We start from the raw sequence: 15,834 nt of genomic DNA, 5'->3' as shown, positions 1-15,834 counted from the left end.
ATGGATGTCAAGTCTTTATTTGTTCTGCAGTAGCAAACTTTACAGCATGTTAGAGCTCTGGGATTCTCACCAAGTGGATGGTGGTAATTGGAAATGTTAGAGAGGAGAATGAAGTTTTCCTTTAGTTTTACATCTGCTAAATAAGTAACTCCACTTTTGCTTTTAACAACATCCTAGCATAATTTATGTTTGTCCCTATTGAACTTGGAATGCTGAGAGCATTAAGGATGATCACAGTTGAATTTTAAGTGGTCCAAACTTTCCACATTTGCTATGGAAGTATGGGACGACAGGAGAAGGCTGTAGGTAATAGATCTCTGCTGTGCTTGCTTTGACAAATACTGGCATCTTCTTTTCTTGAAAGACTGTTATTTGCCTTCAAAGAGCAAATTGTTGGATGTTGTAATGGTGATATTAAGCAGAAGGAAAGTTCTTGATAACACCTGGATCTGAGAGCAGTGATAAAATAGAGAACACATATGGAAGGTAGTAAAGAAAAAAGGTGTGGGTATTTCCAAATGGAATGTGATTATAAGAGCCCATGTTCTGCCAACATCAATGCACATGTGAAGCTGCCATTGCTATATGAAGTGTTTTCAGAGAGCGAGAAATGGAGTCAAAACTGGGGTTGTATGCCCTGGAACCTTCTGCAGGAGGAAGCAAGGAAACACCTGTGAGTAGACAGGAGTAACTGTGCTGAACCAAATGGTGTTTTCAGGCATCCTTACTGTGTTGGAACAGTGGTGCCATTTCACACGTGATACGTTACTGAGCACACATGCAGGAAGCTGTTGTTACAGATCACTTCTCTAAAATGCTACATCTGATTAATTGTTACTGTGAGTGTGTAAGTATGTTTTTGGTAACGCTTCTGAGTAATTGTATATACCTGCGGCGTGATTATATGAGTTTTGGTAAATGCAACTTCCTAGTTTCAGAAAGCTCATCTGCATGAGGTCAGCCTTCCTAAACAGAAATACTTCTGTGTTAATTCTCTACACTGAGCTATGTGAATTTGAATACAGATAAGATAGGGATATTTGTTCTGCAGTCATTGACGGGTCAAAGTCCCTCTGCTGTGTGGTATGTTGCACATTAACGTGGAACAGCACAGATTTCATATGGATGTGGCTGCAGTATTGCACCCAAAACGTACTCTGGGTTGATTTCCTTTACTCCTTCAGGCAGCTGGAATGTGAATGCCCGAAGCAGATTAGTGAAAAAGATGAACAGTTCAACTCGTGCCATCTGTTCCCCCAAACACACACGGTGCCCTGCAGGGAAAAGGGAAAGAAGTTAGCAGTGTGCAGCTAAGTTACATGAAAAACAAACAGAACAAGACAAAATCTGTGGCTTTTACAGTGAAATATGTGACTTCAAATCTTGGTGCCAAATATATTTTTATCAAAACGTCTGTTAATGTTTTAGAATTTAGAACGTTTGTTGTGCTGCAAGACAAAACAAGAGAGATGCTGCAATGTTGGGGCATTACCTGCTGAGAAGGGTAAGAATGCCTCTTTGTTCACGAAGTTGCCATCCACATCGAGGAAATGGTTTGGGTCGAACTTGCAGGGGGTTGCCCAGTGGTCACTGTCATACACCACAGAGTGCAGATTTGGCAGCACAAGCGTGCCCTGCAACAAACAGAGATGATATTTTCTATGTATTTGTTCTTCTCTGGCTCCTCTCTCTATTAGACGCTATGCCATCCTGTGTCTACAGCCGGGTGCTTGGACTCAGCTTGCCCTTCTCCTGCGTGCATCTAGGCTTAATAAACCCTTCTATCTTCTTTTTTGTCATAAGGTGTTACATGTAGGCTCTGGTTTGGAGCACTCAGCTTTGTTTTACATCTATGACGTGCTGCCATGTATTCTCTGTGCCAAGCCAGGATTTGGAGGAGCTGATGTGCTAGACATAGTAAATATGAACTGTCCAAAGCTTGGAGACATATGTACTCCTTACCTTTTTAATGTGAAAGCCCAGCAAAGTTGTATTCCTCACACACAATCGAGGGACCCCCACAGAAGTGATGTTGCTGTACCGCAAAGTCTCGTGAATCACAGCATTTGTATAGGGCAGTCTTTTGCGGTCTTCGTAGCTGATGACGTGGGAAGGTTCCAGAACAGCCTCTATTTCTCTTTGAACTCTTTCTGCAGAGCAATAACAATACTTCAACTTTTGTTTTCTCTTTGTTTCCAGCCCCAAGGTAGGGGAGAAAAAAAAGAGACTGTGCTACTTTGAGATGCCTCGGTGTGTGTTTTGACATCTGTGTTGGTTTCAGTTGACTGAGAAAATGCATATTCCCAAAGCACAGGGTGATCTCTATGAGGGTGATATGGTTCTGTGTTCTTAAAGCTTTCCTGTTCTGAAGGTTATAAAAGTTCCGGCTGCATATGTAATCATGACCTCAGCTAGGTATTCCTTGTTTTATCTCACTAGAAGGGGGTGGCAGTGCTTTCTATTAATTAAAATGATCTTAGTGAGCTGGTGGAGAAAGCACAATTTTTCTGTTTTGGTTGTTAAGCCTTCATTTAGATCTTAATTATTGGGGTCTACCACTTGTATTCATTGCTAATGCTTATTTTGATCTGTTGCATGTGATTGAGCGGATACTTACATTGCAATTACGTTCATTTTGATGTAATGTTGAGTGCAGTTCTCTGCTAAGGCTTTTACTCACCTTGTATTTCTGGGTATTGTACCATGTAGAGCAGTGCCCAGAGGAGGGTGGTGCTTGTCGTTTCAGTCCCTCCCAGCAAGAGATCAACCACAGTCTGAACCATATTGTCTTTATTAAATGTAGAGGTGGGGTCATCTTTGGTCTGTAGGATACATTCACACGAAGGCTATGAAGTGGATTGTTTCATACGTTCAATTGCTACGTTACCAATGGGCATAACTTTGTGAAAATGGTGAGCAACCCACCAAAGCAAAACTCTTCAGTGCCAAACAAAGTGTGAGTATTAAAATTCTATTGTTGTCACTTGAAGAGCAAGTATTTGTAGTGGACACTGAGGCCAAGGAGGGGCTGTGGTGATAAACAGATACTTACTTTTGCTATTTGGGTTAGGTAGAAGTCAATGAGATCCTGTGGATCACCTGCCTTCTCTCTCTCATGCATCTGGATCTCATTCATAACTAAATTGTGCATGAAGTCGTTGTATGCGAACACTTTCTGATGCGGTCCTGGGAAGCGGTGCATAAGCCATGGGAAAGCATCATACATCTGTGGTTGTAAATGAATGAGAAGAAATATGAGCATTTTTCAACGGAGAGCCCAATTCCCATTTCCTGATAACTGCAAAGGCACTGCAAGAGTCATTTCGGTTACCATACACCGAAGGTGTAGGTGAGGCAATACACAAGTTGGAACTTGGAAAATTCTGATTAAATGTATAGGTTCTTACCCTGCCCCAGATAGTGGCTTGAAAGTAGATCACAAAATAAACAGCCTTGATAAGCTTGCTGAAAGATTCATCCTCGCTGGAGAAGCGATGGCCAAAAACAACAGCACAGATTATATTGGCAATGGCATGGACGATGGAAGTGCGGGGGTTGAAAGGCCTGCCTGCAAGCACAGGAGCTACTGGTGAGTGTAAAAACTAAGGAAGAGGAGCATTTCTTTTAAAAGCAAAAATAATCGTAGTTCAAAGTGTATGAAACTTGGTCTAAAAGGAGTCTGCTCTTCTGCAAGTGAACTCTAGTGTAACGCAAGTCTCTGTAGTTGCGGGGAATCTTTATTTTCAGTCTGCTTTTAATTCTTGTAAAATAGGGTAATTTTTGTCTTTGAGAAGATGAATGCCAGGTCTCTCTTCTTCCACCTCTCTGAGTTGTGATTTGGGTGGTCTGGATGGATTACACACACCTTCAAATCTGCAGGCAGATATTTAAACTCAGGGGTGGGGGGGAAGGTAACAAAGCAGAAAGGAAAGATTCGTAAGTCTTAATTTCTTAGTCACGATGAGATGTCTTCTCTCTGTTTTGTTTTCAAGTGCAGCGTAACATTCAACTATTTATATTATATGTATATTCTTTTTTCTCCACAGATTGTGAAGGCAAAACTTTCGTAGATCTTATAATAGAATCTTGAAGGCTAGAAAAGACCACTAAGATCATCTTGGCCAACCATCGACCCATCACCACTGTGCCCACCAACCCACATTCTTTAGTTTACAGGATGGAACGCAGCTCCTGTAAAAAGGGTTAAAGTAAACAGAGAGGTGAGATCTAGAAAAATAATCAAGTACATGTGCTAAAGGTGAGGACAACCTTCAAACTGGCCAAAGGAATGTCAGTATGAGCTATGATGTGGGTGAGGGATTTGGCTGTTCAGAATATTTATATTTGGTCGCTTTATTTTGGCATATTGTTAAAATTCTACTGGTTTCTACTTCATTCAAACCCTACAAAGGAATTTTGTTGAACAACAGAATGATGTTCTCCTTGTGCTGGGCTTTTTTTCCCTGCCAAACCTGTAGAGGTTTGCTGCCCAGCAGGTCACAAATTCTGTTCATTGTGGAGGAAAACTTACAGGTTTTGTATCCTCCTTGAATGTAAAAAAATTGTTACCAGCTGTCCCTGAGACGATGTTGATAATAAACATTTTCTACTATCCTTATTTAAACAAAAACGAAAAACAAACAGCTTCACATTGCCAGCTGTGCAGACAAAACTTTTTTTTCAAGGATGCAATTAAAAAGCCGGTAGAATTCCCACTAATAGGAAAAATATCCTTATAGCTCGTAAAAAATGTGCCGTGAAACTTTAGTTCCCCTAATCCACTGTATTTCAGAAAGCACCCCAAGTCTTATTTTTCTAGTGAATTTACCTTTTGTGTTTGCAAAGATGTGCAGAAGGTGAGAGGCCTCCGTTTGAATTTGATGCTCCAAGTTGTTCTTCCCAAATCCTAGGCTCCGTATAATGGTCATCCCAAAGCGTCTCTGTTGCTTCCAGGTGTGCCCGCTTGTCAGAAAAATGCCTGAAGAACACAGAAATGTTTATTTCGGTGCTGGGCGGGGAAATCCTTTCACTGCAGGAAGCAAAATTGGGTTTGGATTGGGTTATATTTCACTAGATATCACAAAGATATGCGTATTTTGGTATTGTGACACCTTTTTCGCCCATCATGTCCCTGTAGAACGGGGTGAGAGGTCTTCCAGAAGTCTCTTCTGAGTGGGTGACGATGGCATCTTTTACTGCTTTGTATCCATTCAGTACAACCACGGGAGTCTGTCCCATCCACACTGTGTAGATGTTGCCATAGATGTTGGTTAACTGAAGAGTTAATAACAGTGCATCAGTGAATAGGAAACAGAATGCATTCATTTTAGGCATTGAAGAACAAATGAATGCATGCAAAATGCCAAAGCTTTTCTGTTTTCTTTCACAAATAAAAGTTGACAATGGTCCTTTTTTTTTCTCCAACTTCCAAAGAAAGAAAAGAAACGCTTTTGCATTCTTTCCTGTAGCTTTCCCACTATTGTTCATATTTGCTTCTGTTGTCTTTCCTCAGATACTGCTAGCATTTTTCCTTAAAGTAATCTGATGCACATCTTGAGTTTTAGTTGGCTTATTAAGAACTTGTGCTGTGAGCAGAACAAGAATTCTTTTTTTTTTTCCTGCTTCATTTTAGTAATAAAATGTGCCTTGCTGACTTTTGGTTATACAAATATGAGCAGAAGGGTCTGTTTAGAGTGTATGTTTGATCTTCTAATGGAGATTGGACTGTCATGGCCTGGAGGTATTCTAGTGACATTAGTGTCAGCCAAAGGAAATTCAACTAAAGATGGTTTACAAGGTGAGAGACATCAATACAAAGACAGAGAACAAATCTGGTAATGAAACATGATGCTTATTGATACTTAAATTGAAGTTAAAATAGATTCAGATAGATTTTCATCCACAGATCACAGGATCACCAAGGTTGGAAAAGATCTCCAAGATCATTCAGTCCAACTGCCCACCTACTGCCAATATTTCCCCACTAACCCACGTACAAGAGATAAGACATAACTAAATACCTTAGCGAGAGTTTCTCGGCGAAGTTTGAAGTCCAGCAGCCACAAGTTCCCAATGATGGGGAGAGGAACTGGTCCTGGAGGGAGCTGGCTACGCATCCACTGCAGCTTCAGGAACTGCAGGATCAGGAGGGAGGCTACCAGGGCTACAAACAGCTCAACAATCCCCAGCATCTTATGGAAATCTCTGCTGCTCACTGCTCTGTGTACGGCTTCCTCTGCAAATACAGTGCTGTGCAGATGAATGGGTGAGTGCTTCTACTGAAGTCCAACTCTCTCCAGAGAACATATGCCTCCTTTGACCATCTGTCTGTCTGTCCCTCCCTCTCGATCTACAGTTTGCCTAAGCTGAAGTCTTCAGAAAACTTGGAAATATGTGATCCCTTGCAGCTAGCCAAGCCACACCTATTCTCTTTTATGATCTGTAATTGTGGTCTGTCTCAATTTTTTGACACAACCAGAATTCTATATATTTTTTTTGTGTTGATATTGGTTTTTGCAGTCATTGTCAAGCAGTTATCCAAGAATACCAACTGTCTTGCATAATGGTAACACCTCCTGAAGTTTCTTGTAGTTAAACGCTGAGGAGATGGTACTTATTGCCTTTCTGAAACACTGCGATTTTTATGTGGTTTCTTTTATAGAAGTGCACTGTGCACACATTTCCACAATAGGATGCAGTCTCTGAGCAGAAAAACAGTTGAATTCAAGCAGCGGAAGGCTAAGCTAATGTCTTAAGTGTCTTACTTTTCTTAGCTGCCATTCACTGATTTTCTCTGAAGTAGATTGCCTTAAAAGGGTTTGGAATCTCCACAACTGAAAAGCATTTCCCATCTTAAATATTTCTGTTGGGATGGCAAAAACTGGTTTATCTGAAACCCCTTTTCCCCTTTCACTCCCACCCACCCCCCAACCATTTTTCCCCCTCCAGCAAGAGAGCAGAGCCATCAGAAAGGTGAGGTGCAAACAAGAGGTGAGTGTGGTGTGTGCATTGTGCTCGGGGTGTGTTATAATACCAGGGCTTAGGTGTTGAGTTGTTGGTTGCAAAGGTGGATTTAGTGTGTGTTAGGAAGCAGTGTGAGGCTCTGTGCTGTGCAGGCATTGCTTGGCACAGCAGTGTACATGTAGGGCTTGCAGTGGGAGGTGCTGCTCACATAGAATGGAGACGTTGAACAAGGAAAATGGTTTGCTCCCAGAAAGGCCTCTTCCCAAAAACCTCCCTGTGAGGTCCTCCTCTACCTGCTGAGTCCCACCGTTGTGTTATCAGTTTCTTGGTCCTCTGATGCACATTGGTTCATTTAATGGAATGGAAGAGATGCTGAATGCCTTAAGTTCAGCCACAGCACATCTGGTACTGCTCTCAGTAAGGCTTCACTAAGAAGCAATCCCTGTTGTGCTAAGAAAGTCTTAGTTTTGGCATTTCCTAATGTTTGAGTATTTGCTTCAGCATTTTTGATGTATTTAGTAGCCTAAATATTGCACTTGGAATGCTAATAGTCATGGTCAGAACAGAACGTTTCAGATAAGAGAAAGCTGAAATGGGTATTAACGTTCTGTCTCCTCCTGAGAAGAACTCCGAGTTCTACCGTGGTAGCTGAGAAATGTTCAGCTGTTGCATGTTTAGCTTTTGGGACTGGGAAGAACATAAATACACTTGATGCCATTCCCATTCAGAAAGGAACGTGGGCTGAAACACTGAAGGGTTTTGGATTGCTCAGGATTGAGAAAGGTAGAATCTGTTTTTCAACAGCATGGCAACACCCAGAGAAACCAGCAGGTGGATGGATTTTTATGGAGGGGAGCTCACCTAGGAACGACTGAAAGGAGAAGCCCAGTGCTGTGCTATTCATTTGTTTATATCTCAGGACATGCTTTGTGCTTAACGTTGTGTTTTTCTCCCACCTTTCTTTTGTCGTTACTGGGTGTAGTGTGTGGTCAGCAATAGCTGCAGAAATTCTGAAGAAGCTGCAGTGTAGAAACCTACTGAATGGCAAGCCTCTGGACAAAAAAACCCCACAAAGATTACAATTATTTGGACCAGCTGGCTGGCAAATATCCTATTCAAACCTTATAAAAATGAAACAAATTGAATATTTTGCTTTTTTTTCCCTTCTGCGTGTCTACTTGCATTGCAGCCTACCCTGACTGCATCACCTCTGTGCAGATTATCTTTTACATTGGCTCTGCCAGCAGAATATACACAGTTGAAATGCACAAAGCAATTACGTGTTGCCCAACGCAGCACCAAGTTGTGGTCAACCTGCTGCTTAATGCTTACCGCTGTTCTTGAGACACCACACGAGTCTCTGCTTAGCAGACAGCCATTGGATGGGGACATGTCACCATGACACTTCTTGGATCCAGCTGATTTCCATTGTTGTTTCCCAGTTCTCAGCTTTTTTTTTGTTCTTTTCCCAACAGTGCTTTCTCTTATCATTTGGGCAAATAACCTGAAAAATTCACCTGCTGCTTGCTAAGGTAGGGGATGATGTAACTGCGTTATTCCTCCTTGTATGGTGAAGGTGGAGCGGGAGTAAGCAGAAGAGGACCTGGGTTTTGCAGCAGATCACAAACTGAAACATGAGTCAATATCTCAGAGTCACTAGAGGTGGTGGAGTCACTGAGAAAGGCTGAATCTGAGCATGGATATTTTCAGAACTAGTTCTGACAGCTTACAGTGGGGAAATCTATAAGCTATCAACCACGGAATGTCTTCTTTCTTTAAAAAAACATGCACAGATATGGAAAAAACAAACAAAAGCAACAAACCACACACAGTCAGGCACACCAAAAAACTCCAGCTTAGTATCCCAGCTCTCGACTCACACATAGCCAGTGCTGTGAGTGACACTTCCAATCAGACCAACTGCTCAATGGGACATTTCTGAATGTCAGATGCGAGTCAGAATGAAGTGCCCGCCTTCTGGCCTCGGTAGGATCTCAAAGCGATGGCAGCTATTAGCATATTGCAGCATAGCAATGTATTAAGTATGCTCAGAGCTGGAAACACTCTTCATTTTGTTGGCTGGATAAATGTGGTAGGGCAGAGAGCTTAGATGTGACAGTCTGGGTCCTCTTTGGGAAGAGTTAAGTAGAACAACAGAGTCAGTTTAACAGATTAATAACAGCTTTCTCAGTGACAGGCTAGTTTGGAGGTGTGAAATGGTGACTGTGATGCTGTTATCCCTAGTTTTGTTTCTGCTGGGTTTGCAGTTCCTGAGACTTCAGTGGAGAAGTCGCCGGTTCCCTCCTGGCCCGATCCCATTTCCCATCATTGGAAGCATCTGGTGGATAAATTTTAGAGCTGACCATGGGAGCCTGAAAAAGGTATGCATTTGTGGATGGGGGCGAAGGAGTAAAAGCTGTAACCAACGATGGTGGTTGTTGATAGGTTGATATGTTTGTTGGGAGAACTTCAAAGGGAGGAAAGATGGATCATGGAAGTTAAATGCAGTGCCCGAAGGAGTCAAAATCTACAGCCTCCTGTGATATAAATGAATATGGGGATAGTGATGTCTTCAGGTTAAAGACAAATGGAGGATTTCAGCATTTTTGAACTTGTTCTTCCAATGTTCTGCATGTAAATGTGTGATTTCAAGAAGTTCTAGTTTTTTTGGCTGAGGAAATGAAACGAGGAGTTGAAAGCTGGAATTGGGCATGTGAACTTTCATATGAAACCTAGTGTGAGCTGTGAATACCCATCCAGGGGCACTTCCACAATCATTAATATCACAAAGACATCCCATGCTATGCGTTAAAAAGAGCAAGAGCAGCTGTTCTTTTCACCATTCACATTACTGTGAATAGTGGAATCCCAGAGTGATGCTACAGCTTTACTGTCATAAGCGTTCCCATTGCAAAACAAAACCATTTTCCCCTCTTCATTTCCTGAACCCTGGGGTAAAGTCATGTTGGAAGAGCAGACCCCATTGTGTGTGCATTTTGGTTGATGTTTCTCCAATAGTTTTTTGGTTTGTTTGGTTTTTGTTTTGCATCGACTAACGCGCAGCTAGCAAAAGCCTATGGCAACATCTGCACCCTGTGGCTGGGTCACAAACCCATAGTGGTGCTGTATGGCTTCAAAGCGGTGAAGGATGGTCTCACCACCAACTCAGAGGATGTTTCTGGGCGGCTACAGACCTACTTGTTCAACAGATTTTCTTCTGGAAAAGGTGAGATGCGTATATCTGCTGAAGGACTTTGTCTGCTGACAAGCTCTTAGTTCCCTGTTCACCCATTCCATTTGTTCACGAGGAGCAAATAAAGCCGTTCTGCAGCGTTCCTGTTGTCTCCTAAGTCCCACTGTCACACATGCCTTCCAGAATCTTACCAAAGCCAGCAGTGGTTGTACTTGTTAGTCTAATTTATCCATTATTGGTGTTGTCTAAGTTTATGCCTTGCTTTGCAATAACCCATCTGATGCCTTTAAATCCTTCACCTGGAGTTGAGGAGCAGAGGCTGAAGTAATTCTTGAAGCTCCCAGTTGCTTGTTTACACAGTGGCTGCTGTGGAGAAAGCATGCACTGAGCTGTTAAACAAGAAATGGCCCTTTGGGGTGTCCCAAGGCACTGGAGTTTTAGATGTGTTAGTGAGACTGTAGGTGCAATGTGTCTTTGTTTAGAACTTCTTATTGTGCTGCTGTTTACATCAGGCACTGCTGAATTTCAGTGGATGGAGCATAGAGTTCTATATTTGAAACAGGAGTGGTTAAACTGGTTTCTTCCAGCCTCGTATCCATCCAAGCATAGGAGAACAAGAATAGGAAGCCTGCAGACCTCTCCAATGGGCTCCTCGGAAAAGTCTATAGGCCTTGAGCAGCTCAGTGAGAGGGACCATCGTATTTCCTGGTGGGAGAAACCTGAACGTACTGTTGGCTGAGGAAAGCTCTCTGCCACCCCTGCAGTGGTGACACAACACCTGTAGGGAGACGATACCCATGTGGGGATGTTGGCAAACACAGCTTGCAAGAGAGTATCAATGTGACATGAATATTAACATGGCATCAAATTGATTTTTGATGGCTGAAGGTATCCTGGTCTCAAATGGTCTTATCTGGAAAGATCAGAGGCGTTTTGGAATTGCGACTCTCCGGAAACTGGGAATGGGGAATAAAGGAATGGAACGTGGGATACAAGCCGAGGCCCGGCACCTGGTGGAGTTCTTCAGGAGCAAAGATGGTATGGCACCGGGGTGGCCGGGAGCGCAGTCGTGGTTTTGACACAACACGTAGTTTGTGTAACTCAGAGGGGAAAGATTATTTTTGCTCCAGAAATAAATAGCACAGGGGATATCTATGGCAAAGCATCGTTGTGATCTGGCTTTCAAAATAGCAAGGAAGATGGTGTTTTGGTGACCAACACTTCTCTCTGTTGGCAGGAAGAGCTGTGGACCCTTCCTTCCCCATTGTTCATGCAGTCTCCAATGTGATCTGTGCTGTGGTGTTCGGGCATCGCTTCTCCCTGCAGGATGAAACTTTCCGCCAGCTGATGGAAGCATACAATGGGATTGTGGCTTTTGGGAACAGCTACTTTTACTACGTGAGAAAATGGCTCATTTAACGTGCAAATTATTTAATTATTGAGCATGATATTCATCGCGCTATCGGGCAGCAGTAATTAGACAATTGTCATGCAATAATAATTATAGCATTATATATTGTCATAGTTATTACAGTATTTAGTACACGTTAAAAGCTGGTTTTACAAAAAATATTGACCGTGAATATGAACTGGATTTGAAGTGCTTTGGATGTGACATTGTTCAACCATTATATTAATAATTTGTATTAGAATTTCCCAGGAAAAGGAATGTGCTTCGGGTGTTGAACACTTCTGAAATGGAAACACTACTGTTATTAAGTTGAAAAGTGATATTCATTGTAGTGGAGTAAAAGAGATTTTTTTTTCCCTCTACATCAAGATAACATACATTGATATTAAATGTATCACTGTGAATGCATGCAAAATAGACATATATGCAAAACCTGATTCTTTTGTTGATGAATTAACAGGGCAGATACCAGTTGAGTTATGCAGCAAAGGTAGGAATCCAGGGTTGAAACTGACTCAGTAACTCACCACCAAAAATGTCTGCACTGTATTTCTGTGTGGCCTTGCTTGTGTTGTATAACTTACTTACAGCAGCTGTGTTGAATGCTTGCTCCACAGATATATGAAGTTTTCCCATGGCCTTTAGGGCACCTCCCGGGACCCATACGAAAAATAGAATCTTGCTGTAATTTTATTCGTTCTTTCATAAGGCAAGAGATCAAAAGTCACAGGGATAGACGCGCAGTGGATGAACCAAAAGATTTCATTGACTTTTACCTGGATCAGATGGAGAAAGTGAGTAATTTGTGCTGGAGCTGACACAGATGCTATCCCTAACAAATTCAAATATGAACCTTGAATAGCCAGTAACCTGCCTGAGAGGCATAAAATAGTACATCTGCTTATTTGTATACTCTGGGATACTTAGGGCAGGGTGGGCAACAGGTGATTTTAAAGATGCAGATGTTTAGATGGATTCTGTGCTCTTATTTCACCTTTCTTACTGACACCCGTAGACTAAAAATGTCCCAAATTCCACCTATGATGAAGAAAACATGTTGCAGTCTGTTTTTGATCTCTTCCTGGGTGGCTCAGAGACCACAGCTACCACTCTACGTTGGGCATTACTCTATATGGTGGCTTATCCAGACATCCAAGGTGAGTCAGAGACACAGACATGAAGATGTGTAGATGTTGTGCTGAGGGACGTGGTTTAGTGGGAAATATTGGTGAGAGGTGGATGGTTGGACTGGATGATCTTGGAGGTCTTTTCCAACCTTGGTGGTTCTATGATCCTCTCTTTCAAGTCGCACAATTGTCTGTTCCACATCTTAATGTTATTTATTTTCTTTAAGATTGCCTTTTCAAGCTAGAGTAAAACCAATAGCTTGAGTTTAATCTATTGCTCAGAAATTCTTAATTCATTTGTTCCCCTTCCTTAAACTGTGAAGACGAATAAATCTATTGGGCTTGATGATCTAACCACAGAAATTAAAATTTGGGAAATACCAGATTCTAGCTGAGTAGTACCTAAATAGCTGTATAATCGTATTTACATTGTAGGATACAAGATGTATAATTTATTTACATATTTTATTTTTTCTATTACTGCCAATAATCCGGAACAGAAAAGACAGCCGTTTCATGCAAAGCATGGTGCTACTCTACATAGAAAGTTCCTTTTTTTTTCCTCCCTAGAGAAAGTCCAGAAGGAGCTGGATGCTGTTCTGGGTTCTTCCCACCAAATCGACTATGAGGATCGGAAGAAACTGCCTTATACAAATGCTGTGATTCATGAGATCATTCGCTTTAGCAGCATCATTTTAATCACTATTCCTAGGCAAGCAGTGAAGGATACAACTGTGTTGGGTTATCAGGTTCCGAAGGTATCCTGTCTTTTCCAGTGTGATCTCTGGCCACATCTTCCTGCACATTACTGCTCTGCGCTCTCCCTTTGCCTTGACAAATATAAGTTAAGATCTACTATTCCATTTGCAGGATGTGCTGTTTTTTGTTTGTAAATCTATCAGAGCTTGTCAGAAGTCTCATGTTGGTAGGTTTAGGATAAGAAGTTAAATAACCTCCCACTCTTCATTCTGTTGCATTTGCTAACAGAATGGAAAAGGAGACATGGAGAGAATAAAGCAGGGAAATTTCTGAAACTGAGATGAAGAGGTTTCTTTATTTATTTATTTTTGAAGAAACAAACACACAAAAACATTTAAAAAGCCCTCAACAAGATGGGACAGTTTGTGATAAACATCTTTTCCCAATAAAATACTTGTTTTATTCTTACCATGTGCTCAGCAGTGCTCCAAAATCTATGTGGAATTCATTTGTGTCCTTTTAGTCTTGATGTTTGAGAAACACAGAGGCAGAACTGAGCCAACAGCATCTTCCTTGCAGGGTACCATCATCATGGCAAACATAGACTCAACTCTTTTTGACCCTGAGTATTGGGAGACCCCTCACCAGTTCAACCCTGGCCATTTCTTGGACAAGGATGGGAATTTTGTGATCCGAGAGGCGTTCCTTGCCTTCTCAGCAGGTAGGTGTGCTAATAACTAACTAAGTTAGACTCTCAGTGTGAAGCTGTATTATTTTCCTTGTGGGAGAAGAAGCAAAACAAAGGGAGTGTAATCCCAGAAAGTGTAAGGATCCAGCCTGGTCTGGGGACTGACTGCGTTTCCCCTTCCCTTGCAGGTCATCGCGTGTGTCTGGGAGAGGTGATGGCCAAGATGGAGCTTTTCATCATCTTCTGCAGCCTGCTGCAGATATTCAAGTTCACCCCACCAGAAGGAGATAAGGAAATCAATCTGAGCTTTGTCTTTGGGAGCACAATGAAACCTCACCCATATAAGCTCTGTGCAGTTCTTCGCTAGATTGCAGTGTATGGTAGATTTGGGGGAGAAGCACTCCCATGGGTTTGCAAGTGTACTGATCTTTTCTGTACCTTTTATATTCCCCATTTCTAGCCCAAGTTCAGCATGAATGTGAACTGCTGTGTCGTGTTTCTAAGAAGCTGAACCTGAAAAATATTCTGGTTTTCCTTTTCCTAGCACCTGGAAAATCTGTGTACATTTGTTCTTATATATTAGAAATGAAATAAACATAGAAAATTATTAGAATGTCTGGTCTTACTTCAAGGCTCAATAGGAACCCTACTAGGGGAAAAGGAACATTAAAGCTAGGTCCTGGGGGATGCTTCCCATCATTCCCATGCATTCCTATGCATTCGTGCATATTTTCAAACTAAGAGAAAGGAGATTTAGACTGGATAGAAGAAAAAAAACTGACAGTAAGGGTGATGAGGCACTGGCACAGGTTGCCCAGAGAGGTGGTGATGCCCCATCCCTGGGGCCACCCAAGGTCAGACTGGATGGAGCTCTGAGCACCTGATGGAGCTGTAGGTGTCCCTGTTCATTGCAGGGAGTGGGACCACATGGCATGTAAGGGTCTCTTCCAACCCAAACGGTCCTCTGATTCTCAATTCTAGAGTGGGATATAGAAATGTGCTTCCCAAAGGTGGTGGCTCTGAGTCCCCAGGATGGTTTCATGGAGGAAAAGGGTTGTTCAGGAATCTCTGAATGAGCTGTGCACCAGCTGGTTTGTCTACACAGGGCAGGAAATACTGTCATAATTTCTCAAGAGGCAAACTTCTTTCCATGAGCATGGGGGGCTCAGTGCAGACCTCAGCAGAGCACACAGCTCTCCAGTAGCTGAGCTAATGGCTATAAACCAGAAGAGGGGGGGACTTAGGTTGGATGTGAGGAAGAAATTGTCTCCCTAATCATTCAGAGGGCGGTGAGGCCCTGCAGAGGCTGCTCAGGGAAGTCATGGAGGTGTCCAAGGTCAGTTCAGGCAGCCTGGCGCGGTGGGCAGCAACCAGCCTGCAGCAAAGGGTTGGAACTGGATGACCCAACTATTCTGTGAAAATGAGAAAGTAAAAACTTTGGTGGGCAAAAGGAGATGTGCTAGATAAAGCAGTAAGCTTGCTGGCACTGGAGGAATCTTTCACTCAGAAGTAATTTGTGCCATTTAACTTTGTGTTTTTAAATGGATTCCGAACCTGTGGTGGCTGCTGTTTTGCAGTCGTAATGGGACAAACTTCAGTAAGGAATATTTTGTGCTTGCATGTTTGTCAGCCACTGCATGTGATATATTAGGCAATTTGTTCCTAATTTCCATCCCAAGCGCTACGGGGGTTTCATATCATTGTTAAAATACCCAATATTTTTCTCCACTGATGTCCAGACTTGTGGTTCCCA

At 42.3% G+C, this 15,834-nt stretch overlaps 2 protein-coding genes across 2 annotated transcripts; one reads left to right on the top strand and one right to left on the bottom strand.

The window, feature by feature from the left end:
• Positions 1–2: 2 nt before the first annotated feature.
• CYP2AB1 (cytochrome P450, family 2, subfamily AB, polypeptide 1) lies at positions 3–6,367 on the bottom strand. The gene is made up of 9 exons (NM_001398452.1): positions 6,021–6,367; positions 5,112–5,274; positions 4,829–4,978; positions 3,408–3,568; positions 3,053–3,226; positions 2,681–2,822; positions 1,963–2,150; positions 1,493–1,634; positions 3–1,274 (listed from the first exon to the last, which is right to left on the bottom strand). The coding sequence occupies exons 1-9, from the start codon at positions 6,189–6,191 to the stop codon at positions 1,096–1,098; spliced, it is 1,470 nt and encodes a 489-aa protein (NP_001385381.1). The 5' UTR covers positions 6,192–6,367; the 3' UTR covers positions 3–1,095.
• A 2,812-nt stretch (positions 6,368–9,179) lies between these two features.
• CYP2AB2 (cytochrome P450, family 2, subfamily AB, polypeptide 2) lies at positions 9,180–14,448 on the top strand. Its single transcript, NM_001329485.2, has 9 exons — positions 9,180–9,344; positions 10,027–10,189; positions 11,045–11,194; positions 11,394–11,554; positions 12,185–12,361; positions 12,583–12,724; positions 13,265–13,452; positions 13,973–14,114; positions 14,270–14,448. The coding sequence occupies exons 1-9, from the start codon at positions 9,180–9,182 to the stop codon at positions 14,446–14,448; spliced, it is 1,467 nt and encodes a 488-aa protein (NP_001316414.2).
• Positions 14,449–15,834: the final 1,386 nt, after the last annotated feature.

The sequence above is a fragment of the Gallus gallus genome, chromosome 9, assembly GCF_016699485.2.
Source record: "Gallus gallus isolate bGalGal1 chromosome 9, bGalGal1.mat.broiler.GRCg7b, whole genome shotgun sequence".
NCBI lineage: Eukaryota > Metazoa > Chordata > Aves > Galliformes > Phasianidae > Gallus > Gallus gallus.
The sequence above is the reverse complement of the archived record's forward strand: the minus strand, read 5'-3'. Positions and strand labels throughout refer to the sequence as shown.

What these genes read in the sequence shown, in the direction of transcription:
- CYP2AB1 (NM_001398452.1), bottom strand. Translation starts at nt 6,191, where the DNA reads ATGCTGGGGATTGTTGAGCTGTTTGTAGCCCTGGTAGCCTCCCTCCTG. An exon ending in TGGGCTTTCACATTAAAAAG is followed by an intron (nt 1,635 to 1,962) that starts GTAAGGAGTACA and finishes TGTTTGTTGCAG; the next exon opens with GGCACGCTTGTGCTGCCAAA. An exon ending in ATTCTTACCCTTCTCAGCAG is followed by an intron (nt 1,275 to 1,492) that starts GTAATGCCCCAA and finishes TTTTCCCTGCAG; the next exon opens with GGCACCGTGTGTGTTTGGGG.
- CYP2AB2 (NM_001329485.2), top strand. Translation starts at nt 9,180, where the DNA reads ATGGTGACTGTGATGCTGTTATCCCTAGTTTTGTTTCTGCTGGGTTTG. An exon ending in ACCATGGGAGCCTGAAAAAG is followed by an intron (nt 9,345 to 10,026) that starts GTATGCATTTGT and finishes ACTAACGCGCAG; the next exon opens with CTAGCAAAAGCCTATGGCAA. An exon ending in ACCTGGATCAGATGGAGAAA is followed by an intron (nt 12,362 to 12,582) that starts GTGAGTAATTTG and finishes TGACACCCGTAG; the next exon opens with ACTAAAAATGTCCCAAATTC.